Here is a 26,205-nt window from a genome sequence, read left to right on the forward strand (position 1 = left end):
TCTTAAACTGAATTTTATTTTACATATATATATATGTGTATATATATATATATACACATATATATATTTTTTTTTTTTTTTAAGATTTTATTTATTGGGGCACCTGGGTGTCTCAGTGGGTTAAAGCCTCTGCCTTCAGCTTGGGTCATGATCCCAGGGTCCTGGGATCAAGCCTCACATCGGGCTCTCTGCTCAGCAGGGAGCCTGCTTCCCCCTCTCTCTCTGCCTGCCTCTCTGCCCACTTGTGGTCTCTGTCTGTCCAATAAATAAATAAAATCTTAAAAAAAAAAAGATTTTATTTATTTATGACAGAAAGAGATAGCGAGAGAGGAAACACAAGCATGGAGGAGCTGGAAAGGGAGAAGCAGGCTCCCCGCTGAGCGGGGAGCCCAATATGGGACTTGATCCCAGGATGCTGGGATCATGACCCGAGCTGAGGGCAGCCACCTAACGACTGAGCCACCCAGGAGCCCCTGAATTATATTTTATAAAGCAAACAGTAGAGCTGCCCAATCTGGGGGACCATCACTAATGCATGAAGCTACCAACGTACTTCTTTCCCATCATTATAAAAATAATTTATACACTTGGTAGAACCAAGAATATAACCAATATTCTTTAATAGGCAGGGGGATAATGAACTCAAGAATGTCACAACAAACTTAGACAATATCCAGATTTTTCTCACCATGACTACTACCATTGACTTTAAGCAGGCTGAAACAGTAGTGGGCACATTGGGGCCCATTGGCCAATCCCTGGAGCATTTTCAAATAAGGAATGTAAATCGTTGGAGGCAATAGGTCACCCATTTGCCTAACAAACTTTGACAACACAACCTGAAATAGGGAAAAATCAATAGTTTACATAAAGCTTATCTTAATTTTAAGGTAGCATGGACTAGTTAATAAAAACTACATATAAACTAAAACTAAGTATTCTGATTTAATAATCTGGTATTCTACTTATGAAACATTATTTTTTCAAGATCATCATTAGCAATTTAATGCAATTATATAATACTTTTGTGAACATAAAGTACAATGTTTTTAAAACATCTCAGTGTCACAGAATATAAGACTACTTACACTTTTCTCTTTTTTTAAATCAATGTATAGTGTATTATTTGCCCCAGGGGTACAGGTCTGTGATGCATCAGTCTTATACAATTCACAACACTCACTAGCACCCACCCTCCCCAATGTCCATCACCCAGACACCCCATTCATCCCAGCCCCCGCCCCTCCAGCAACCCTGAGTTTGTTTCCTGAGGTTACAAGTCTCTTATGGTTTGCCCCCCTCTCTGGTTTCGTCTTGTTTCATTTTTCCCTCCCTTCCCCTATGATCTTGTCTTGTTTCTCAAATTCCTCCCATCAGTGAGAATATGGTAATTGTCTTTCTGATAGACTTTTTCGCTTAGCCTAATAACCTCTAGTTCCATCCACATTGTTGCAAATGGCAAGATTTCTTTTTCTGATGGCTGCATAATATTCCATTGTGTGTATATATACCACATCTGCTTTATACATTCATCTGTTGATGGACATTTAGGTTCTTTCCATAGTTTGGTTACTGTGGACAAGACTACTTACATTTTAAACAGTAAAGCAATGGAAGAAATTGACTCCTCTAAAATTAACCAGCAAAGTCAGACAGCAAAGTCAGATATACTTGGAAACCAAGGTTCCTGAATCCCAGTCAAATTTAGTATGAAGACCTAGGAACCTGAAAGAATTTTGGATGCTAACCTAAACATACTGTTTTGTGTTCAGCCAATGCCACATTCCTACATTCCTGTTCTGTAAATCCACTTCTTAGTTTTTTTCTTTTATCTTGCTTATTCCTTAAATCTAATAACAAACAAAAATACTGTTCAGACATTGAGGCTCATTGGTAAGAATTCAGAACTGAAAATGTTACAGATCTCTGGAAATCATTGTAAAATCTATTAGGTATAAGTCATTTTCTAATTAGTTAGAAAAATACCCTTATTTTTAAGAGATACCTATTTACCCAGGAAAATGGGAAATGCCATGCTGTCTATAACTTTAATGTACTCCAGCAAAATCAAAGTAGTAAAAATAGCAGTAGTAAATGAAGCAAACAGGGCAAATGTTAACAGCTATTAAAATGCTGGGTGTTCATTATAATTATTCTCTCTTCCTTATGTTTGAAATATTTCATAATTTTTTTTAATCTTCAACAAATTTTAATAAGCCCTTCTCTAAAACATTTTTATAAATGGGGAGAAAAACAATGTAAGATATGCAGTAAAGAGAAAAGGTACCTGATCCCAGACTCTAGAATAACTGAAAATTATTCAACATGAAAGCTTCTAGAAGAGCAAATCCCAAAAAGATGAAGACAGATACTACAATCCATCTTATTTGCTACTGCCTATCATACTTAACATAGAATAGAAAATGGACTTTTTCCATATCATCTATTGATATGGATGGATCAATATGATATTGATCATAGGCATTTTGTCATCAATTCTAACTTCTAAACCTTTCCTTCTATTACTTATATCTCTCCTATCTTCCCTAACTTGTTAATAATGGTGTATTGAGGGCACCCGGCTGACTCAGTCTGTGGAGCATGAGACTCTTGATCTCAGGGCTGTCAGTTCGAGCCCCACACTGAGTGTAGAGTTTACTTAAAAATAAAATCTTAAAAAATAAAAATAAAAAAAGGAATGATGTATACTGGTTATTGTCATGCCTGTTGAGGAAAGACTAATATTAATACCACGAGAAGTCAAATAAGTGACACATAGAAAGACTATAGACACCTGTCTACAATTGGACACATACCTAGTATGTTACAAAAGGCTAACTACATAAATGATCAGAACTTAGAGTTTCAAATTTCCTTAAGAAAACAGTATACATTTTTAAGTTACACAAGTGGTCATTGTGTTAACGGCAATAACATCAGGAAATAACATTTGTTCACGGTTCAAGACTCCCAATTATCATACCAAGGCAGAAAAGTAAGAAAACTAAGAGCTCACCTGGCGTTGAGGGGGTCGCTGATGAGCTACCCCAAGGTAAGAACCCATGATCGTGGAAGTCTGAAGAGGCTCTGAGGGACACCAATATTCGAGAGCAAGCTCCAAATTAAAAGGGTTCTTTTTATATAGCTCACCAATCTGCAAAATGTAAGCAAAACTGAGTGAAAATGCCTTTAACTCAACAATTACTTTTAAATGAAAATTTACATTTTTATGGAATTCACTTGTATATTTAAGACATTAAAACTGAAACTTTTACTTTTTGTATATTTAAGACATTAAAACTGAAACTTCCCACAGTTACGGAGTAAATAACAGAAGGAGGGAGAGATGACCGTTCATCCAGTGTAATGGCTTACCAAGAGCATTAAGTGTTCCAGATCTCTTCTAAGTGAAAGGGGAGGTTCATTACCCATCTGCATACTCATATGAATTATTCGAGCATCTTCATCTGCCCGATTCCTCAACTGTTTCACCTATTAAATACATTACAGACAGCTTAGTATGGAAATTTAGTATATAGGTCAATACTGAAATCCAGCAACTAAGAGTGGTTACATAATAGAAAAACTGTTTAAACATCTATTCCATTTTAATGACATGAAGAAATATACCAGGAATTGTATGATACCACTATCCATAATTTATAATTATCTTAAAATGTCAAATCATTTTCCATTACAGAGAAGTCGAGTTTTAAAACTACAGTGTTGCTTGAAAGGAACATTACTGACATTTTGGGCAAGACATTTCCTCATTGGTTTGGATCATCCTGAATACTGCAGGACAGTTTAGCATCTCTGGACTACCTACTAGCTACCAATAACCCCACCAAAGATATTATAACAAGGAAAAGTGGTGCCACTAATTTTCCAAACACTCTCTGGTGGACATTACTGCACTGGCTAAGAACCATTACCGTGTAACATTTGTGTGAACTAAATGTCAACTGATATAAGAAAATACTCCCTTTTATTTATTTATTTTTTAAGATTTTATTTATTTATTTGAGAGAGAGACAGTGAGAGAGAGCAAGAGAGGGAAGAAGGGGGGCTCCTGGGTGACTCAGTGGGTCTCTGCCTTCAGCTCAGGTCGTGATCTCAGGGTCCTGGGATCGAGCACCGCATCAGGCTCTCTGCTCAGCAGGGAGCTTGCTTCCCCCTCTCTTTCTCCGCCTGCCTCTCTGCCAACTTGTGATCTCTGTATGTCAAATAAATAAATAAATAAACCTTAAAAAAAAAAAAAAGAGAGAGGGGAGAAGGTCAGAGGGAGAAGCAAACTCCCCATGGAACTGGGAGCCGGATGCGGGACTCAATCCCTGGACTCCGGGATCATGACCTGAGCTGAAGGCAGTTGCTTAACCAACTGAGCCACCGAGGCACCCAATACTCCCTTTTAAAAACAAAACAAAAAGAGCTAGACAACCCACAATTAAAGATTTCAATACTCCTCTCTCAATACTTAATCGAACAAGTATACAAAATCTGTAAGGACGTGGAAGACTTAACACTGTCAACCAAATTTACCTACTGGCATTTACAGAATACTCCACAGAACAGCAGCAGAATACAGATTCCTTTCATGTGTGCACAGAACACTTTCCAAGATATGTCATATTCTAAATCATAAAACCTCCCTCAACCAATTTAAAATAAACTGAAATCCTATAAAGTATGTTCTCTGACCATAACAAAAATAAACTAGAAATCAGTTATACTGAGATACCTGGAAGCCCCCAAATATTTAGAAATTAAATACTTCTAAATAACCCACTGATGAAAGAAGTCTCAAGGAAAATTACAAGACATTAAATTGAACGAAAAAGAAAACACGTTATCAAAATCTATGTGACACAGCTAAAGCAATAAAGTGTGTAACATTAAATATTTGTATTAGAAAAAAAGTTTCAAATCAATAATCTAAGCTTCTACCTTAATAAACTGAAATGAGAAATACAAATGAAGCCCAAAGCAAAAGAAAGAAAATAATGTAGTGCAGAAATCTAACAGTGAAACAAAGTATAAGAACATCAATGAGGCCAAAGTCTGGTTGTTTAGAAAGTTCAATAAAATTGATAAACTTCTAGCCAGGTTAATTAAGAAACAAAAAGAGAAGATGCAAAAAAAAAAAAAAAAAAAAGAGAGAGAGAGAGAGAAAGAGCAAGAAGATACAAATTACCAAAATTAAGAATGAAAAAGGAAACATCATTACAGATCCTACAGGCACAAAAAATATAATAAAGGAATATTAGCAATAACTTTATGTTAATCAATCTGAATAAAAAGGACAAATACACTGACAGACACAAACCAAAGCTCATTCAAGAAGAGACAGATAACCTAAATAAATAAAATTTTAAAAATGAAAATAAATATTGTTTAAAATCTTATAATTTTAAAATTAAAATATAAATATTAAATGTTTAATTTTAATTTTATTAAATTTTTATTTGGTTTATATATAGATATATTTTTTATATTTATATAATTATATATTTATATTAGGTATATTATATATTTATATATTTGTTTTATTCTATTTTTATATATTTATTATATAATCAATATATAGTATATATGTTATATAATTAACATAATATAACAAATTATATAATTAAATTTTATTAAGTTTAATTAAAATTTTAATTTTAAAAAAATATATATTGGGGCGCTTGGGTGGCTCAGTGGGTTAAAGCCTCTGTCTTCAGCTTGGGTCGTGATCCCAGGGTCCTGGGATCGAGGCCCACATCGGGCTCTCTGCTCAGAAGGAAGCCTGCTTCCTCCTCTCTCTGCCTGCCTCTGCCTACTTTCTCTCTGTCAAATAAATAAAATCTTTTTTAAAAATTTAAAAAAAAATATATATATATATATTAAAAATGAAAATTTTTAATTTTTTTAAAAATAAAAATATTGGGGCGCCTGGCTGGCTCAGTGGGTTAAAGCCTCTGCTTTCAGCTCAGGTCATGATCCCAGGGTCCTGGGATCGAGTCCCACGTCGGGCTCTGCTTCAGCAGGGAGCCTGCTTCCCCCTCTCTCTCTCTCTCTGCCTGCCGCTCTGCCTACTTGTGATCTCTGTCTGTCAAATAAATAAATAAAATCTTAAAAATAAAAATATTTAAAATATTTAAAAATAAATAAATAAATTAAAAAAAAAGAGACTGATAACCTAAATGCTCCTATATCTATCAAAGAAATTCCAGTATCCCCAATTGTGTGAATTCACTCTTTATACTATTCAAGCCATTTATGATTATCTTTCCATAATCAAAGTCCCATCTGGACTACTGATTAAGAAACACTTAAGTCTTAACCTTTCTACAGCCTTGTTTCTGCAAATGTAAAATGAAAGGATTAACATACTTCTTCCTATTCCAAAATTCTGTGATGTTAATCTACCAAGTCCTTCAGGTTACTGAGGGTTCAAGTTATCTGTTAAAGTATTCCTTGACTATTCTAATCCTGAGGGAACTATTCTTAGACTATATAAATCCATAAGTTTACTGTCTATGCTTCTCATTTACTTACTGTTACTACCTAATCTCTCTAACTAGATTATAAATTCTTTACTGGTAAGGAATGAGTCTCCTACTTGTCTTCTTCACAATTCCTAGTATAGTACCTGGCACACGGGAGAAACTCAACAAACATTTAATTTATTAAAAAATGAATAAGCACTTCACACTTTGATTGTTTGTTGCCACTTGAGGTAATCTTTCCACTTACCTTATGTGCTTCAGGGGAGGGGGTATATGAGCTGAACTGTACAACAGCATTATTATAAGCATAGGTTCTTTAGGGGGGCTTTTTTAAAAATATACATACATAAAAAGTGAATTCATAGGGCTTTTCTCCCTCATTTATTTCCTGACCCCATTTTCACGGCTTCCTTGGCACAAAGCTGCACAAAAAGCTTGTTTGTTCTTAAGAAACTGTCTGAAATGACTCTAAGAATTCTTTTTTCGATCGAAGTTACAGCTCAAACTCTTAATTCGAATGTAGTCTTTGCATTTGTTTCTTAAATCCATTACATTACCTGTATCCAATGCAGAAGTCCACTTATACACTGTAATTAAGAGTCTATACAATTATCTATAAAACAGATTTTCCACTATGCCTCTTCCAAATCATGTATAAATATATAAGACAATCTAAGCATTGATTTTGGGTTATCATGGCATTAATAATTCTCTACCCACAGAAATTTAACTATTACTCTCTCCTTATAAGCTATTCTCAGTATCAAATATTTTGTTCTTTTAGCTTAGTCTCAATTAACAGGTCTTATTTTCATTTTCATGAATAACTAATTCAAAAGCTGTAACACAATTACTGTCAAATCATAGTCTGCAATAAAAAATTTTATTAGTTTCCAAAACAAAGTTAATTTATCAGTTTTATTATTTCATAAAAGTTTTCTACTACTTTTTACTTATCTTACATTATTATACCTACCTTCATTGGCATAAGCGCAAGGAAATCTGTGATGAGATTATGGATTCTACGGATATAAAATTCCTCCTGATAGAAGTTTTCTGATACCACTACCGATTCAGTGAGGAACAAGAAAACATTGTCAGCAATTGCGAGCTCTGCCATTGCTTCATCTGCTTCTGTGAATTCAGCCAAGGCTGGAAATATATTAGGAAAACAGCATGGAGGAAAAGTTATTAAACTAAATTATACTATCTCAGAATACTCTGTTGATGTTTCAAAACTCAGGTATCTTCTCAACCTTCAAGCATGTGCTATGCACAAAATAAGACGTATTACTGTAACTGACTCAAAAACTCAAAAGAGCTACTGAAAAAGTACATTAGAAAACCACATGCTCAGGGCACCTGGGAGGCTCAGTCAGTTAAGCATCTGCCTTCAGCTCAGGTCACAATCCCAAGGTCCTGGTAGCAAGTCCCGCATCAGGCTCTCTGCTCAGCAGGGAGTCTGCTTCTCCTTCTCCCTCTGTTCCCTCACCACCCCCCACAGCTTGTGTACATGCACATTTTCTCTCTGTCTCAAATAAATAAGATCTTTAAAAAAAGAAAAAAAAAAAAGTGCTCTTCACAGTAACATCGTGAGCAATAAAAAATTACTTCAGAGATAATACTATGTAACACTGATATAGTCAGGGAGTTATTATCAAAACATCAACATATGAAAATGATGTTAAGGCTCTAATCTCAAAGAGATGAACTAGATCACTCAGAAAAACTCGTCACAGCTCATAAGTGAGACCAAGACCTGAACACGACCACATTAAGTAACTCATCTAATTTGATAACAATGTAATAAAAATTGAAAAACTAAACCTTAACCTAAAGACAAACTGGTCTACTTGTAACTTCTTTTAGCTTTTAGTTTAAAAAAATTCAAACAGGTATCTGAAAATAGACCAATATAATGAACCACCACAAACCCCATTAGCTAACTTCGACGTTATGCATTTATGATCATAATTCATCTAGATCTCCACGCATTCCCAAATGAGATTTAAGCAAATGCCAGATAATTTAACACTTCATTTGTAAGTATTTCAGTATACAACTCAAAAGAATACTTTAAAAACAAAAGAAAAATTGGGTGCCTGGGTGGCTCAGTGGGGTAATCATCTGCCTTCAGCTCAGGTCATGATCCCAGGGTCCTGGGATCGAGCACCACATCAGGGTCCCTGCTCAGCAGGAAGCCTGCTTCTCCCTCTCCCTCTGCCACTCCCCCTGCTTGTGCTCTCTCTAATAAATAAATAAAATCTTTAAAAAAATAAAGAAAAAGAAAAAGAAACCATTACATACAAATAACATTATACCTTAATACCATTATATCTTAAAAAAACAATTTCTCAGTATCAAATATCCACACAGGAATCAAATTTACAACTATCCCATAAATGTTATAAAAGATTTCAGTTTGGCTTTTTTGCTTTTTGCCTTTTTGAGCAATTTGTTTGCTTGAATCAGGATTCAAATAAGATCTACAGATTATGTTTGAGTGATAAACCTATAGACTCCTCCTTTATCTTTTTGTCACCTGCCCTTTATTCACTATAGACACTGGACTTTTATCCTATAGTTTCCACAATGTGGTTTGATACCCATCCCAGTGGTATAGTTAACATACTCCTCTGTCTGGTTACACTAAAAAATTGGTAGTTTGATTTAAAGACTTGATCTGACTTACATTCAATTTTATTGGTAAAAGTAAGTCACAGGTGCTACTGTGTCCTTCCATCAAGAAATACATTGTTGCTTGCTTCTTTTAAAACATAAAACTGCTAGTTACTTTGAGGTAATCTGGCTTCGGAAAAGAATTACTATGTAGTTCTTTCTACTTGAGCATCATTAAGACCAAATACAGAGAAAAAAAAAAAAAAAGACCAAATACAGAGTGTGCTACTCAAAGTACACTTTCATTGCCTTGAAAAGGGTCAGGAAAAGATACAAGCCAAGAGTTTCAACCAGAGGAAAATAGATGGGTTTTTATGTTTTATTTTGCATTTTGAAATAAAGGCTGCTTATCTACGGATACCATACCTACCCCTTGAGAATGAAATAGTTTAATTCTTTATGACTAATACTTATTATTAAAATTACTAATTAAAGACTAATAACAATGACTCATTACAAACCTTCCCTTGAACTCAGAAATACTGGAATTGAAATCACATGATGATCAATTCAAGAACTATTACTTGAAGACTATTTATTTAGGTAATAAAGCAGCATTAATATATTAATGTAAATTGAGTGTTAATGCCTAAAAAGTTTTTTGAAATTTTGAAGTTTAATAAAGTTTCAAACACTATAAATTAGTGAACATGTTTGCTAAATTCTTCAGAAGTCTATGAAGACAGTAGTAACTAATTCTTCAAAATTCCTATTTTATTAAAAATTTGTCTGGTGGTGCCTGGGTGGCTCTGTGGGTTAAGCATCTGCCTTCAGCTTAGTTCATGATCCCAGGAACATGGGATGGACCCCTCACAGGTCCTGCTCCTTGTTCAGCGGAAAGCCTGCCTCTCCCTCTCCCCCTCCCCTTACTTGTGTTCCCTCTTTCTTTTTCTGTGTCAAATAAATAAATAAAATCTTCAAAATTATTTTTTTGAGATACCACTATTTCAAACTTTACACTCAAGGAAAAAAAAGAAGCGAAAAGAATCACTGGCTCTAAGGGATATATTTCATAAAAGTTCTTCCGTGGGACAGTGAAAAACTGTGTATTTCACCGCATTCCAAAGCTTCATTTAACGCAACTCTAGATACCTTCCTGTGCTCATGCTTATATATATCAAAGATAATACCTCTTTCAAAATACCATTAACGTTGATAAGTTCTTTCTCGTAACTAAATTACCCACAATCAATTTACCCGTCACATCAGGTAGCTGAGATATTCCTCTCAATGCCAGTGCCCAGGCAAGTCTAACGGTGGCTTGCAGACCAGGCAGTTTCCAAAGCTGTGAGTCTTGAAGGCGGGAGTGAATTGTTGCGATGTACTGTCTTTCTGTCAGCAAAGGAAGTTGATGAATCATATCTGAAAACACAAAAATCGACCACTATATTGAAAAGTGGAGAAATTCTCACTTTTGATAGACGGGAATAATGTCTGAAAATCAGAAAATCGAAGTACTCTTATCAAATAACTGTGACTAATTAACATTAATGTTTGACAAACCAAAAAAAAATATTCCACCGCAAAAATCATATGCAAACTCAAAGTGGTAATTGACAATAATTCTAAATTTTAGTTCTATTTTTTCCATTTTTTTAATAAGTGTACTACAAAACTTTTAAAAAACAGTTAAAGAGCCACTCATTTCTTCTGTATTTAAATTCTAAAACATATTGGGGCAACTGGCTGGCTCAGTCTCTTGATCTTGGGCTTCTAAGTTCGAGCTCCACATTTGGTGTAGAGATTACTTAAAAATAAAGACTTTAGGGATGCCTGTGTGGCTATGACGGTTAAGCCTCTGCCTTTGGCTCAGGTCATGATCTCAGGGTCCAGGGATCAAGCCCTGCATCGGGCTCTCTGCTCAGCAGGGAGCTTGCTTTCCCAGCTCTCTCTGCCTGCCTCTCTGCCTACTTATGATCTCTGTCAAATAAATAAATATTTTTAAAAATAAATAAAGACTTTAGCTCTCGCTCTCTCTCTCTCTCTCTGCCATGTGAGGACACAGCGTGGCCACCTGCAAGCCAGGAAGACAGCCTTCATCAGGACCTGACCGTCCATGTTGGCATCTTAATCTTTGACCCTCCATGTTGGCATCTTGATCTTTGACTCTTCAGCCTCCAGAACCACCTGGGTGGCTCAGTGTGTTAAGCGCCCAGCTCTTCATTTTGGCTCAGGCCACAATCTCAGAGTCATGAGATCGAGCCGCTCTGTGCTGAGCATGGCGCCTGCTTAAGAGTCCCTTCTCTTGGGGCACCTGGGTGGCTCAGTCATTAAGTGTCTGCCTTCAGCTCAGGTCATGATCCCAGGGTCCTGGAATCAAGCCCCACATCAGGCTCCCTCCTTAGTGGAAGCCTGCTTCTTCCTCTCCCACCCATCCTGCTTGTGTTTCCTCTCTCGCTGTGTCTCTCTCTATCAAATAAATAAATAAAATCTTAAAAAAAAAAAGAGTCCCTTCTCTTCCTCTCCCTCTGTCCCCACCACGGCTTATGCATTCTCTCTAAAAAAATAAAACATAAAATATTTAAATCAATAAATAATAAAATACAAATCAATGTCATTTGAAGATTAAGAAATATAATTTGGGGCACCTGGCTGGCTCAGTTGGTGGAGTGTATGACTCTTGATCTCAGGTTTGTGAGCCTGAGCCCCATGTTCGGTATAGGGATTACTTAAAAATAAAATCTTAAAAAAAAAAAAAAAATCTTAAAAAGAATTTTACTAGATAAATAAATGCCTCAATTTAAAATATCAAGCAAAAACTGGCCAAAACAAAGATCCAAATTGCAAACAAGTATCTATTCTGATTATAACAAATGAAATTGCTAAATAATAATAATTTTCAATTTACAGTTCAATTATACTAGAGTACTTCAAACAAGCACAGGATTCTGAATAAATACTAGAATGGGAAACAACACTAACACCTACGAATTCATTTATTTTACTTCATTATTTTCTTGTATTTCCTTCTGTTGTCAGTGGTTCCCAACCTTTAACCAAGAACACATTCATTATTTAATTTCCTATATTTTAAGTCTTCATCTACAACTATACATGTACTAATAATTCACTTCTCCCATTAATCAAACATGTACACAAAAAAACAGCAATAAATTACAATTAAAATGAGTTAATATTAGCATTCTAAATTGATTAAAATTGCAACCTAATACAAAACCTTCCATTTTAGCCTATGAAACCTTCTAGGCATTTCATTTGGTTTTGAAAGTCCACTTACCAGCTTCCATTAACACAGTCTACCCCTACTTAATTCTGTGCTTCATTTCATTCAAGACAGGATATCTGACAAATGCAACAACTGGCAGCATTCCTAGATGAGCACAGGTACCACTAGTCTGTGACAGGCAAAGCATTGTGTGACAATGTGACTGGAGGAAAGGGGTACTTATGTTTTCCATAAGCCTTTCCCAATGCCTAAGGATGGTCACAAAACATGAGTGGAAAATGTCTATTCTCCTTATATACCTACTGAGAGAACATGCTGATGATACAATCAAAAGTGGACAGGGGATAACTGTTCAAATAAGTACGAGTATCTATGATGTTAAAAGGCAATAATCTTCCAATAACCTTGGGGAATCATTTTTAAGATCCTCATTTCTAAGCAGTAACTATAATGTTACCAAGTGACAATATAAATTAAAGAGGATATATTACTAAAAATGATAATTATCCTCCCTTAGAATGTTTTCATGAAAGATTTGAAATGTGAATAATATAGAAAGGAACAAGCAATTAATTAGGAATGCAGAACTCATGACATATATTACCTAACTTTCCACTCCCCTATTCCAAAACTGAAAAGGACAATAAAGATATCTAACAGCGCGCATATTTATAAAATGTGATCTTATATCTAAATATTCAAATACCGATGAATTACACACACAGGAATACAGGAATAAAATACATAATTTTTTATTTTAGTAGTTAAAATAAGGCCCTACTTAAACGTTACCTCCACAATTTAATCTGATTTTTTAAAAACAAAAACATTAGAAGTACAGAATTCAATACCGTCTCGTTCCTCTGTGCTTTGTTCTATAAAACTGATATCAAAGCAGTACAGAAGCGCCATAAGAAGAGCCAGATTCACTGCATCCAATGAGCCATTAGCCTCAACTGTCACTTTTTCCAAATGTCCAATAAGAAGTAGAGTGTCATCTTTGCCTAAAGGTGACTGACAAGCCCAGGCAAAAAGGCTTTCTGCCAGAGACTGCCTGCATTCCTTGATGAGATCAGAAACCTAGAGATAAAAATGTACAATTATCAGTATACATAAATCAAAGTGAAGCCTGGTCTTATTTCAAAAAGTAAACTACCTTTTACAAAGCTAACTAACTAAATAAAAATCTATCTGAATCCACAAGTAACTCTAAAAGCTCACATCTAGAATTCTAAACAAACCCTATTATTAATTCCTTATTTTACATTGCAACCTCCTTTATGCAATGACCAATTCCGTCAAGAGTTCATTCCAGAAAGAGCTACAATAGCACATAAGAGACTAGAAAGAAGTGGAAACAGTTGTAAGTCAATTTTGGATACAGATACCCACACATTTCAATGGGCATTAGCAATTTCCCTATGCCTGTGTTAGAATGTTCTAAATGCTATGACATTTCTGCCTGAGATCCGACACAGATGGCCATGAACTGATGACATTGAACCCTTGCCTCTTTTCGGTGTTTTTCACTGCCCAAACCTCTCTCTCGCTGTAGTTTCTCAAACTCATTGTTCACATCAATCTGTGACACCAGAGTAAGGACTTTGTAAGTCAATCCTTGCTCCATCAGCTCCTCTGTAAAGCGTGTTGTCATGGAAACCAGCTCTGGACTGTAATGAAAAGAAATCAATGGAGAAAGTTACAAGGAATAGTCACGTCTATGCTTCATCATACAGATACAGCAGTTGTTCTTGACAATAATGTTTCATTACTGGAAAAGAAACAGAATGAATTATAACTCAGTTCTTTCCATCCTTGCTATATAATTAGGTGTCAATAAACTTCTAACCATAAATTATTTTTTATTTGTAAACAAAATAAAGCAGCTTTAATCTGTCACTCTTTATGGAATACTCAGTTATATTACTGATTTTATTTAAATTATACACACTAAAAGGAGAAATTTTTGTTATTTCTAATAATTAAAATAATCATCTGTCAAGTAATTTCCAAAAAAGCTCTGAAATCCTAAGAAGCGAAAAGACCTGAGTTCGAGGGTCCATGTTTTGCCTCGTCTAGACTGTACCAAGGCTTTCAGGGAGTTTGCAATGCACCGTTTTCCATCCCAGTATAAAAGAACAGCTACTAATCCTCTGGTGAGACCAGGAAAATGTGGCTGTTGGTGCTCTCCTAGAAAAGGGAGTTAAATAATTTGGTAAGTATGTGTTTAGGAGGAGAGAAAAATTACCATACCAATGTTCAGTTCAGAGAAATCACAGAATTTCAGGGTTCTAGAGGACCGTAGGACTCCTCTACTTCCAGCACTGTTTTCCTCCTCCCACATCTTCAAGAAGCCACCCAATCTGTGCTGGAACACCAGCTCTGACATGGAACTCACCGTCTCTCAAACTCTCAGTTTCACCTTCATCTACGATTTCCACATGCTGGTCTCACTTGCTCCACCGAATCTAATGATATTTAACGCCCATTTCCCCTCTTTCACACGAGATCTTTCAAATGTTTGGAAGGTTTTTCCCCTGAGTTTTCTCTGAAAAGTAAATAATCTATTCCTATGTTTCTAGTTCACTCGCCCTTTTAACTGTTCGCCTTTGAATAAGTTCGACTTTTGTCTTTTTTAGTTTTGGTTTCATTTCCTGAGCCTGGTTGTCTTCTTCCCAAAACCCAATCACTCCACTCTCTCCTGTCCGCAAATTCATCTCATGGCCACATCTCTGTACAGGCCATTTTGTGCCTGGAAGCCTTTCGTCCTCCTGAGCGCATATGTATTCCATGTGACACGTGCCTACTCAGATTTCAACACCTAGTTCAGTCCTCATGAACTTTGTGAAGACTTCTCTGTATACCCTGAGGTCAATTTAATCCCTCTGCCTCTGGACCATACTAAATCTTGCATAAACTGGCATCAAGGCACTTTAATGTATAATTACTTGTCTCCATGTTTTTCTCAATTACTAGACTATGAGCTCCTTTACACTAGTTGAAGTTTCATTTGTGTTTCTATCCCTGGAGTCTTAACGCAGTGCCTAGCCCATGATAAACATAAAATAAATGTTTGCTAAAGGAAGTTCTGAGTTAAACTCAAAACTCAAGCCTATCCAGTTAAAATTTCTATAATAGGGCAGGAAAATTACCTTCCTCCTTCTCAATAACATACTTCTTTTAATGCAGCCTTAGGTCAAAAAGGATTTTGGAAGCCACGTGATAACTTTAAACATATTAGACTTTCTTGGGGCACCTGAGTGGCTCAGTTGGTTAAGTGCCCAACTCAGCTTTCAGCTCAGGTCGTGATCTCATGGGTTGTGCGATCGAGCCTCTTGTGGGGCTCCATGCTCAGTGCAGAATCTGCCTGAGATTCTCTCCCTCTGCCCCTCCTCCCACTGACATGCACACACACTCCCTCTTTACATGCATCTATTCTGCTTAAAGTCCCTGTCACCAACTTCCCACTGCAATTAGAATAAAATCCAAGTAATTTTCCTTGCCTACAAGACTGAATATAATCAGATTCCTGTTCTCTTCCTTAACTTCCTTCGCCCTCCCGTCTTTATGAGGCTCCTGCATCTTTTTACCCACGGTCTCTTTATTCTTTAGTGTGCCTTTGGTGTAACATCAAGCACCTGCTGTTTGCTCTGCCTGGGTCACCCTTCCCCAACAACTCCGGTACCTTGTCATCATTCAGGTCTCAGGTCAAGTGTCCCAAAGAAGCCTTCTCTAAATATCCTATTTAGAGTTGCCCCCAAGAAGCTCCCATATGTCTATATCACGCCACCTTTTTTAATTTTCTGCCTAGCTCACAGTATTACTAAAATTATCTTATTTCTAACCTATTCATTATCTGAATCACCTTCTCAAAAAGAACTCCAAAAAAGCAGTGAACTTACTTTCTTACTCATTACATGACAATAAATTCTTTGTGCCATAAAATTTGTGAGATGCAGCCAACGATTCTTTGTTAATAAAGATAATAATAATAAAAAAATAATAATAAAACCGTGGAAAAGCCTATTTTAAAACAGTTAAATTACCTTTAACAATTCCAATCATTAAAGCCCTCCCATTAGTCAAAGATAAACAGAAGGAGACATTTTGAATATGGTTTTTCAACTGAACTACTCTGGAATCTAAATGATACAACACTTGAAACCCTGAGTAGATGACTTCATAATTGTGTACGGCCTTACGACAGATTCAGTGAAATGTCGACCTACCGGCAAGGAGAAGCTCCACAGCTGCCAGTTCTCCGATATCAAAAAGGTCACTAAGGATAAAGGCCTCTTTAATGAGCTGTTCAGGAAGAAGTCGGGTTCCCTGTTGACCCTGGATGGCGACTCCCTCTGTACTGGCCTTCTGAACCTTTTCGTGCTGTTGGACATTTTTTGGCTACAATGGTAAAAATAAATAAAATTGTGGAATGAAAATCGTATACTGGAGACAAGGTCTTAAATTATTACCTAAAGAAGGTAATTCGTGGCAGGTAACATGATGGGAGAAGTACCGCTTATCAGACAATCTACCATTAGGCCTTTAAGACATGACACTTCCTATTACCTTCAACACTTATGCTGTTACTATCTTCTTAATAACTGCTTCTGCTAAACTCTGAAATACAAAATGTTGAGAAAGCAAACCAAGTAATACACTATTTTTCAAATTTGTAAAGAACATTTCCAATTATATATTTAATAAATAAAAACAATATGGTCTTCAAGCGAGAAATAACAAATAGATACATGAATTGTTGACTCAATTAGGAAGGCTAAGGATAGTTTATATTATGTAAAATGTAGTCTTAGTCCCAAAGGTCTTGCTAGGTTCAAATATTTAACAAATGACATATGGTATAGAATTACTTGATGGATAAAATTTTAGAAATGTACATCTTATAAAAGGCCACATCAGTCTATTTAATCCAACTCCTCTACTAACAGATGGAAAAGCGGGCACCTGGGTGATGCAGTCGGTTAAGCGTCCAACTCTTTAGTTTTGGCTCAGGTCGCAATCCCAGGATCATGAGATCAAGCCCTGCACTGTGCTCCAGCCTCCGTGCACCCTCAGTGCGGAGTCTACCTCAGATTCTCTCTCCCCTTCCTTCTGCCCCTCCTGCTCGTGCTCACTCGCGCACTCTCTCTCTCTCTCACTCTCCTTCTCTCAAAAAATGAAATAAATCTTTGAAAGAAAAAAATAAATAAAAAACAAACGGATGGAAAAGCTGATGCCAAGATAAGTCAGGTGACATCTGGTGCACATACAGCTCTAGTGGTAGAGCCAAGACCAGAACTCAGCTCACATGGCCCCCAGGCTAGGGCTCTTTCTACTAAAGACATCAAGAAAGGGAAAAAAAAAAAGCTAAAAAGCAAAAGGCCATTTCTGGTAACACAAACTGTTCTTAGATAGTCTTGTTAGTCTATAAAAGAAAATTATCAAACAGTAAGGAAAAGAATTTCCAAATATAAATTCCCTCCACTGAAGTACTCCATTCCTGGTTGAAAAGGATTTCAAGATGCGGTGATTAATGACACGTGAGAATTAATTAGTTTAGCTAATACAACTTACATAACATTATGAAGAGTTAAAATGTTGAAAGTGTACCTGGAAACAAACAAAATAATCAATCTTACTGAGCTTAGGTATATTAACTATAGGTCAGAAATTCCAAGGAGGCTCATATTTCTGGAATATACTAAACATTCTAAATTACATTCAAATATTGCTAAGCTATCTCCCGGCTAGAGATAAGTACAGTATAACATCTGTGGAGAACAAAAAGAAGAGAACAGCTGCTTCTAGGAAAAATTACATTCATAGAGAAAACTTGAGCCAAGGACTATACAAGTTATGTATTTCATTCACATGCATTAAGAATTTACTTGCTTGTCAACATTTTTAAAAAAAACATATCCAAGAAGTAAAAAAGAAAATTTCCTACTGGGTTTCTGAACAGTGAGATGAAGTCAGGTTTGTGTTTCTTCAAAATCATGTCAAGAAGGTGGACGGCTTCAGGTTGTCTTCTCCAAAGAGCACTTCCCACTGTTTGCCAAATGTCTTTGTAAGGACCCCAGAGACTGGCAGCTTCAGGAAAAAATAAATGAAACAAGCATCACATAAAACATACATGTGGAAAATAGCAAAGTTACTGTCCATACATTTCAATTTGGTCACCATACCTACTTTAAAATATACAGAGTTATACATACAAATCAAACAGTAATATAAAAGCATACATATCAGCCTTCTCAAGCAACAATAAAAACATCATTCTACTTAATATAACATAAAGTAAATCTTGACTTTAAACTGGAGTATCTGCTATGGTTTTGCCACTTTATCAGCTGTGTGACAGGGAGCAAGGAAACAAGCTCTTTGAACTTCAGTTTCTGTACATAAATAATACAGCTATCACCTACATCATAGGGTTGAACAGATTAAATGATATAAACTAGATGAAATACACAACACAGTACCTGGCATACTGTAGGCACTCAATAAATATAAGTGTTTTCTAGCCTCCCTATCATCCAAATAAAAGCAGGAGTAGAGGCAAAAAAGATTAGATTTTGTAAAACTTAGCAGCTGAAAAAAAGCACTTTATTTTGGCGGGGATACTAGCTATTAAAAATCAACATAGAAATATGGAACATTTCTAAAAATTTATATTAAAAGGATCACATTTTGATTTGTAAAGGTAATAATAGGAAGCAATACTGAGCTTCTGCTAGGTGCTACTGAGCATGGTTCTAAGCTTGTCAACACATAATATTTTATTTCAGAACACTGTGAGGACAGCACTACGTTTTCCTCCATTTTATAGATACAGAAATTGAGGCAGAGAGGTCAAGAAACTCACCCAAGGCCACAATGGATAGGTGGGTCATGAACCCAGGCAGTTTATCATCAAAATGTGCCTTAACTGCTGAACTATACTGTCTCTATACATAACACTTGGAAAACGAAAAGATTTGGGATGATACAGGTATTTCTGACACATCCAGTAAGCGAAGAAATTAAGATCACAACATCTAGACATACCTAGGTGAATTCAACTAAACTCAGCCAAATTCACTTATCTAAAAATGTTTCAAGCCCTTAAATAATAAAATATTACAGAGGAAAAGAGAAACAATTTGATCTTTAAAAACTCACAATTAAGTTTTACAGACAAAACATACTTAAGTGAAAAATTTCAATAACAATACAAAAAAGTGAATATGGTTGTTGCCACAAAAGATCAAAATGATAGTCAAAAATTTTTAAGGGATGGCTACACTTGTGCAGCAATTTGGGGAAAATCTGGGTGACAGAGTAGCCAAGGGAAAGTAGGAGCTAAGGCTCAAAGACAGATGTGAAAGTGTAAAAGAGAATTCACAGAGCCATAGTGACATTACAGACTGGTGACTTTCAAACTATTTCCACTATAACCCATGGTAAGAAATATTCTATATCTCAGTCCAGTACACACTTATGTGCAAAAAGAAAAGTTGTATATAAAATACTAATATTCATTCACTGTATCAGTGCATTCCAAATTTTTTATCCTGTTCACTATTTTATTCACTATATAAAATCACTATATTTGGGGCACCTGGGTGGCTCAGTGGGTTAAAGCCTCTGCCTTCAGCTCAGGTCATGATCCCGGGGTCCTGGGATGGAGACCCACATCAGGCTCTCTGCTTGGCAGGGAGCCTGCTTCCCTTCCTCTCTCTCTACTTGCCTCTCTGCCTACTTTTGATCTCTGTTTGTCAAATAAATAAATTTTTTAAAAAATCTAAAATCACTGGGGCGCCTGGGTGGCTCAGTGGGTTAAGCCGCTGCCTTCGGCTCAGGTCATGATCTCAAGGTCCTGGGATCGAGTCCCACATCGGGCTCTCTGCTCAGCGGGGAGCCTGCTTCCCTCTCTCTCTCTCTCTCTCTCTCTGCCTGCCTCTCTGTCTACTTGTGATCTCTCTCTGTCAAATCAATAAATAAAATATTTTAAAAAAAAAAATCTAAAATCACTATATTTATTTTAGACCCAGTGTTTGAATAACACTCCCTGAAGACCCAAGTTTCTGTTTGCAAACAATCAAATATGGTACCTATATGTGTTTATAAAGACTCTGAAAGGGAAACTAGTCAAAACCAATCAGTCACTCCAAAAACATGGAACTTATCTATAGCCTAGACTATTAAGGGTCGTCTGTAAACATGCTTAACTGCTGTCTGAGAAAAACACAAATCCAAATAAACCTACCAGGGCAGGCAGGGCAGACTCTGCTGAGCACAGAGTCTACTTGAGATTCTCTCTCTCCCTCTCCCTGGCCCTCCCCCACTGCCCCCACCTCACATGCACACACACTCTCTCTCTAAAAAAAAAAAAAGAAAGAAAGAAAGAAAGAAAGAAAGAAAGAAAAAGAAAAGAATAAATTTAAAAACCTACCAGGGCAGTAAGATGGCATAATAATGTAACCTAATTAAATATGTTAAATGTTCATTGTCCTATGAACAGTGTTATCAGAAAAAGGCAAGGCATTGGGGAAAAAATTTTTTTCAGGGGGAATGTGCTGGGAGAGGACAGACTAGTCAAACCAGATCATTCATTCACTCAACAAGTATTTACTGAGGGCTTTCCATGTGCCAGGGACTATCAACCAAGCAAGACAAACAGGATCCCAGTCCTCATGGAACTTTGAGATTGACACAGAGAAAGACGTTAAACATAGAATTCAGAAAACAATTACCAGTATAGTAAAAGATGATGAAGTAGAGTGCTAGGAGAACGTATAAAAGGGAGAACCTAGCCTAACCTAATCTGAAGATCAGGGCAGGAAGCCATAGGTCATTGGTGCGGGGACCTGGGGGATGGGAATCAGCAGGTCCAGACTTCATATCAACAGCAATCTACTCCCTGCTTTGCTTCCATTCTTGCCAATCTTCTGATTAAAAAATATAACTTGTCATATAAATTTCTAGAGTAAAAAATGTGCTAACGAACCAACAAGAGTACCAGTGCAGATATACTTCCCATTAAAGATCAATAAACTGAAATACTACTTTACATATCTGTCTTTTCCGAATCTGATTAAAGAAAATCAATTGCTAGGATCCAGTCAACTCTGGATACACTAAGAGTTCAGGCCTGCCAAAATGAGAACCTAACCGCTGGATTCTACTGATAGCCAGTGATGTACTAACTAGTTGGATGGTAACCAGTTAACTTCCCTAGAGATCACTTTCTTGGCTCTAACGACAAAAATAGAGTAGGTTTGAGTCCAAGACGCAATTTTTCCTATTAGTAAATAGGAAAGTTCCAAGTAGTAGATGACAAAATGAAATGGGTACTATAGGGCAATGGTGTGGTTGCTGGACTAAACAGAACCACAGAAATGTCAGGAACCAAGGATGAGAGGTAAGTAAGCTGCTAAAAAGGTGACAGAACCTAAAGTAGGATGAGGGCAATAAAAGCACAAGAAAAAGCCTGTTAGTAGAAAAGAGCCAGAACTAGCAACTGATTGGCACAGGGTACAAAACAAAGTATCAAGGGGAGTCTGGATGGCTTAGCTGGTAAAGCATGTAACTCCTGATCTCAGGGTTGTCAGTTCGAGCCAGATACTGGGTGTAGAGATTATTTAAAAATAAAATCTTAAAAAAAAAAAAAAAAGAGGGGCGCCTGGGTGGCTCAGTGGGTTAAAGCCTCTGCCTTCGGCCTAGGTCGTGATCCCAGGGTCCTGGGATCAAGCCCCACATCGGGCTCTCTGCCCAGCAGGGAGCCTGCTTCCTTTCCTCTCTCTCTGCCTGCCTCTCTGACTACTTGTGATCTCTGTCTGTCAAGTAAATAAATAAAATCTTTAAAAAAAAAAAAAAAGAAAGAAAGAAAAAAAAGAAAGAAAGGCATCAAAAACAACTTCCAGGCAAATTTGAAACTTGTCTTACCACAGGTATTTAAAAATTCTGAGCTAATAAAAGTAAATTCTCTTCTTTAACAGTAACAATATATTGAGATACCTGGGTGGCTCGGTTGGTTATTCATTTGTCTGACTCTTGATTTCAGCTCAGGTCATGATCTCAGAGTGGAGGGACTGAGCCCAGAGTGCAGCTCCACACTCACCCGGGAGTCCACTTGGGACTGCCTTTCTCTCTTTCTCTCTCTGCCCCTTCCCACCCACCTCCTACCAACCAGGGCATGCACAGGGCACACGCACACACTCTTTCTCTCGCTCTCAAATAAAATTAAATAAATATTTAAAAATAAGTAAATAAATCGTTAAAATAATAAAGTAACAATATACAACAGAACCTCTGAAGAACCAATAAATTTCTTTGTATTAAACATACTTAGCATTATAAGCTGAGTTACAGAGAAAAATTCTAACCCCCCCCCTTTTACGAAACCGAGAGGCATCCAGTCAAAAACCACCAAAACCCCCCTGTATCCTGGCATCCTTAGTCTATCATTAACATCAACACATCACAGAAGGTAATTGCAACAGAGAGTTTTCATTGGCTTGTCTTTGGCTGGCTAATTTTCATAAACACCTTTCTGTGATTACAAATGTAAAGAGGCTACAAATTACTAAATATGTACTGATGTATTTTTAACATAAGTGATTAGTTCATTTGAGAAATAAATCTTTAATGTTTAGGAATACCTCCAACAAATCACATTCATTCACTCATTTACCATATACTAGTTACTGGTAAGCTGTAATCATACAGCCAAACGTGAGGGTAATATCTAGTTTGACAAGTGCTATGAAGGAGAGATACTCAGGGCAAGAGATCACAGAATCAGGGAATATGATCAGCTCAAGGAGGTCAGAAAAGGGAAGGATTCCTTGAGGAAGTGCTCATTAGTTGAAATCTGAATGATCAAGAATAGAGTTAAATGAAGGGAGGAAGAAAGAACATACATCTAGGAAGAGAGGACAGCATACAGGTTCCCATGGTAGGAAGGAACACTGCCCATTTCTCCCTTCCCTCAGGCAACGAACATTCTTTGTTTCTATGAGTTTGACTACTTTAGGTATCAGATATAAGTGGAATGGGGGCCTGGATGGCTCAGTGGGTTAAGGCTCTGCCTTCAGTTCAGGTCATGATCTCAGAGTCCTGGGTTGGAGCCCCACATCTGACTCTCTGCTCAGCAGGGAGCCTGCTTCCCCCCCTCTCTCTGCCTATTTGTGATCTCTCTCTGTGTGTCAAATAAATAAATAAAATCTTTTTAAAATTTTTTAAAAAATAAGTGGAATCATTCAGTATTTATCTTTTTGTGACTGGCTTACTTCACTTAACACAATGTCCTCAAGATTTATCTAAGTTGTAGCATATGACAGGATTTCCCTTTTAAGGCCAAATAATATCCCACTGTATGTATATACTACATTTTGCTTAGCCACTCATCCATCTATGCACATTCAGGCTGCTACCCTAGGATGTTTAATTAAATACAAATATATTCTGACTCAGCTGCAAAAAATGTTTCCTTTCTATGTTATCAATTAAACACTCCTGTCACAAGGCCTTATTATACAATGTATACTCCTTGCAGTTGTTGGTAACTCCCTTTTCTCAGTCCTTAGGTGATTTATGTTTAATGATTGTACCTTGGAATGTGTACTAAAGAACAGTATATAATGACACATATAAGATTGAAGTCTTGTGTTTAAGATTACATCTGGGTATGAGACAGGACAGAAATATTTAGAACCTAACTTCATGACCAGCATTCATATATATGAAAACTCGATGTAATAAAATGAATTAAGTTGCGCTTAAGTAGTTCAAGCACCTAAGACTGGTTTACAGTCATTAGGTGTATAACCCTGGGGACATTACTTAACTACCTTAAGCTTTTACTTCCCAACCTGTAGACTGGGGTACTTAACAACAGCTACTCCATCCGTGTACAAAGGGGATTAAATGAGATGATGCAAGTACGACACTTAGTCCAATGCCTGGGACATACCAGATGCTCAATAACATAATCCTTCATTGTTATAAAATAATTTATTACAGTGTTTCTGAAATGGCTTGATTTGTAAAATTCAGATTTAGACAACTTTACAAGAATATCGGTCCTGTGGAAAGTAGAACCAGCACTTTCACCCCTCCAAAAAAAAGACCACATGGGGCGGGGGAGGGTGGAGCGCCCAGTAAATATTACTCTTGAGTGAGATTCTCTACCAGCATTTACCACACAGACATGCTCTTATAATTGAATCTAAGAAGCTAACTGCACCTCATTCTGAGCAGGAAATTCTCCGTTTTCAAGACCATTCTACCCTGTGCAAGACTTTTGGCATCCTTGCCCCGCCCATTAGGCGCCAGGAATTGTGACAATCAAAATACACCCACTCTTTCAAAAGCCTCTGGGAACGGTACCACCCAAGGATGAAAATCAGCAAAAGAGAACCCACCCCAAATCCTCCAGTGTCCTTCTACTACCTTCTTGGTTCTAGCTTGCTACCTCTCCAAAGGCAAAGAGGGACGCGCCACAAAGGCAGAGCTCGGGAGTCCTCTGCTAAGGCAGTGGCACCCCCTCCCCAGCCACCTTCCAGGTTGCAAGCTTCATAATCAAAGACCCTCGCTTCCTACAAGACCGCCCAACATCCATTTATAAGGGGCTGTGCTGGCTACTCTGAAGTGGGAGCTTTCGGCCCGCGCTCGTGGCTAAAAATTATCTCGGGTCCTCTGGCCTCACTGCCAGAGACTTCTGTATCTTGGCGAAATCCGGGCCAAAGACACATAATGGGGTGGGGAGTTGAAGGGACCAAGCTCAGCCCCGGGCTGCAAGAGACTGCATGCGGGGTTCCAGTGGACCAAGCCTCGGTGCCTGCACACTAAACCCCAACTCGAGGACTGGAGCTGCAGCGCGGACGCGCGCCATTCAAACTGGGGAGGGGTGGGACTCTAGGCCCAGAGCTAGGGAAAAGCAAGCACAATACTCAAGTGAAGGCCTGGATTGTGAGGAACCTCACAGTCCGGGTCTTTCCCTAAAGAACCAACCGTCGCCCCGCCCGACTGATTCCTTTCTGCCCCGGCCGCCCTTACCCGAATTTACCGCCAACAGCGTCGCCATCTTGGAGGCGCACTAACGGAGCCCTCCTGCCGCACGAAAGCCCCCAAAAAGGGTGAGGCTGCCCGAAATCATGCCTGAACAGGAAGGTATCACCCTGTCTCGGAATGGCAGTCTCGACGGACTCGGGCGGACAACGACTTGGAAATCTGCTGTAGGTCGCAGACGTAAATTTTGGCCGCGATATTCTTAATCAAATTAGGCGAGGGCAACCAGCTCGGAAATACGAGGTCCTCGATATGACGTTAGTCGTGCGGTGCATTCTGGCCCTTGTAGTTTATTTTTAATGATGATTGAAGTTTAAGTGTTAACAATAAGACAACGAGACTAATTATTGAAATTAAGACTATTTATGGTATTATAAAAGCCGTAAACTCAAGTCATTATCTCCATGTCAAATTAAAACTTCCTTGCATTTCTTTCTGAGGAGTGGAGTGTAAGGTGTGTAAATCTCAAAAACCATTTATTTATCAGTTATAAACCAAGTTTTTGTTACATTCCAATATACCAAGTGTATTGTGTCAACATAGTTGCACAGACTGAAACAAATCACAGTGAAACAAATCATAACTTTTTACTGTGACATTTTCAAATATATGCAAAAGTAAAATAATGAATGCTCAGCTTCAATCACATGGCCTCCACCCCTAACAGGGGAGATTTTTTTGAAATTTCCAGACATATCCTCTCATAAATACCAAATATTTTTCCTACCTAAACACCCCCAAATAGCTGGATTTTTTTTTTTTTTTTTTTTTAAGATTTTTCATTTATTGGGCGCC

The 26,205-nt window shown here is 37.3% G+C and overlaps 1 protein-coding gene across 4 annotated transcripts in view; it reads right to left on the reverse strand.

Moving 5' to 3' along the window:
* Nucleotides 1–25,505, reverse strand: part of NUP205 (nucleoporin 205) — an 82,556-nt gene extending 57,051 nt beyond the window's left edge. For 3 of the 4 annotated variants that reach the window (XM_032868535.1, XM_032868539.1, XM_032868544.1), the window contains exons 1-11: nt 25,399–25,505; nt 18,305–18,447; nt 16,587–16,758; nt 14,403–14,547; nt 13,868–14,027; nt 13,209–13,437; nt 10,368–10,532; nt 7,468–7,643; nt 3,376–3,492; nt 3,017–3,154; nt 689–839 (exon numbers count right to left, since the gene is read on the reverse strand). In XM_032868535.1, coding sequence (XP_032724426.1) covers nt 689–839; nt 3,017–3,154; nt 3,376–3,492; nt 7,468–7,643; nt 10,368–10,532; nt 13,209–13,437; nt 13,868–14,027; nt 14,403–14,547; nt 16,587–16,758; nt 18,305–18,447; nt 25,399–25,426 — 1,624 coding nt within the window. In that variant the 5' untranslated portion in view covers nt 25,427–25,505. Of the gene's footprint in view, nt 1–688; nt 840–3,016; nt 3,155–3,375; nt 3,493–7,467; nt 7,644–10,367; nt 10,533–13,208; nt 13,438–13,867; nt 14,028–14,402; nt 14,548–14,779; nt 14,935–16,586; nt 16,759–18,304; nt 18,448–25,398 lie in introns of those variants that run through there. The other variant, XM_032868540.1, reaches the window with a different exon arrangement.
* Nucleotides 25,506–26,205: the final 700 nt, after the last annotated feature.

This window comes from Lontra canadensis, unplaced genomic scaffold, assembly GCF_010015895.1.
Source record: "Lontra canadensis isolate GAN:19392208 unplaced genomic scaffold, GSC_riverotter_1.0 scaffold2, whole genome shotgun sequence".
Taxonomy (NCBI): domain Eukaryota; kingdom Metazoa; phylum Chordata; class Mammalia; order Carnivora; family Mustelidae; genus Lontra; species Lontra canadensis.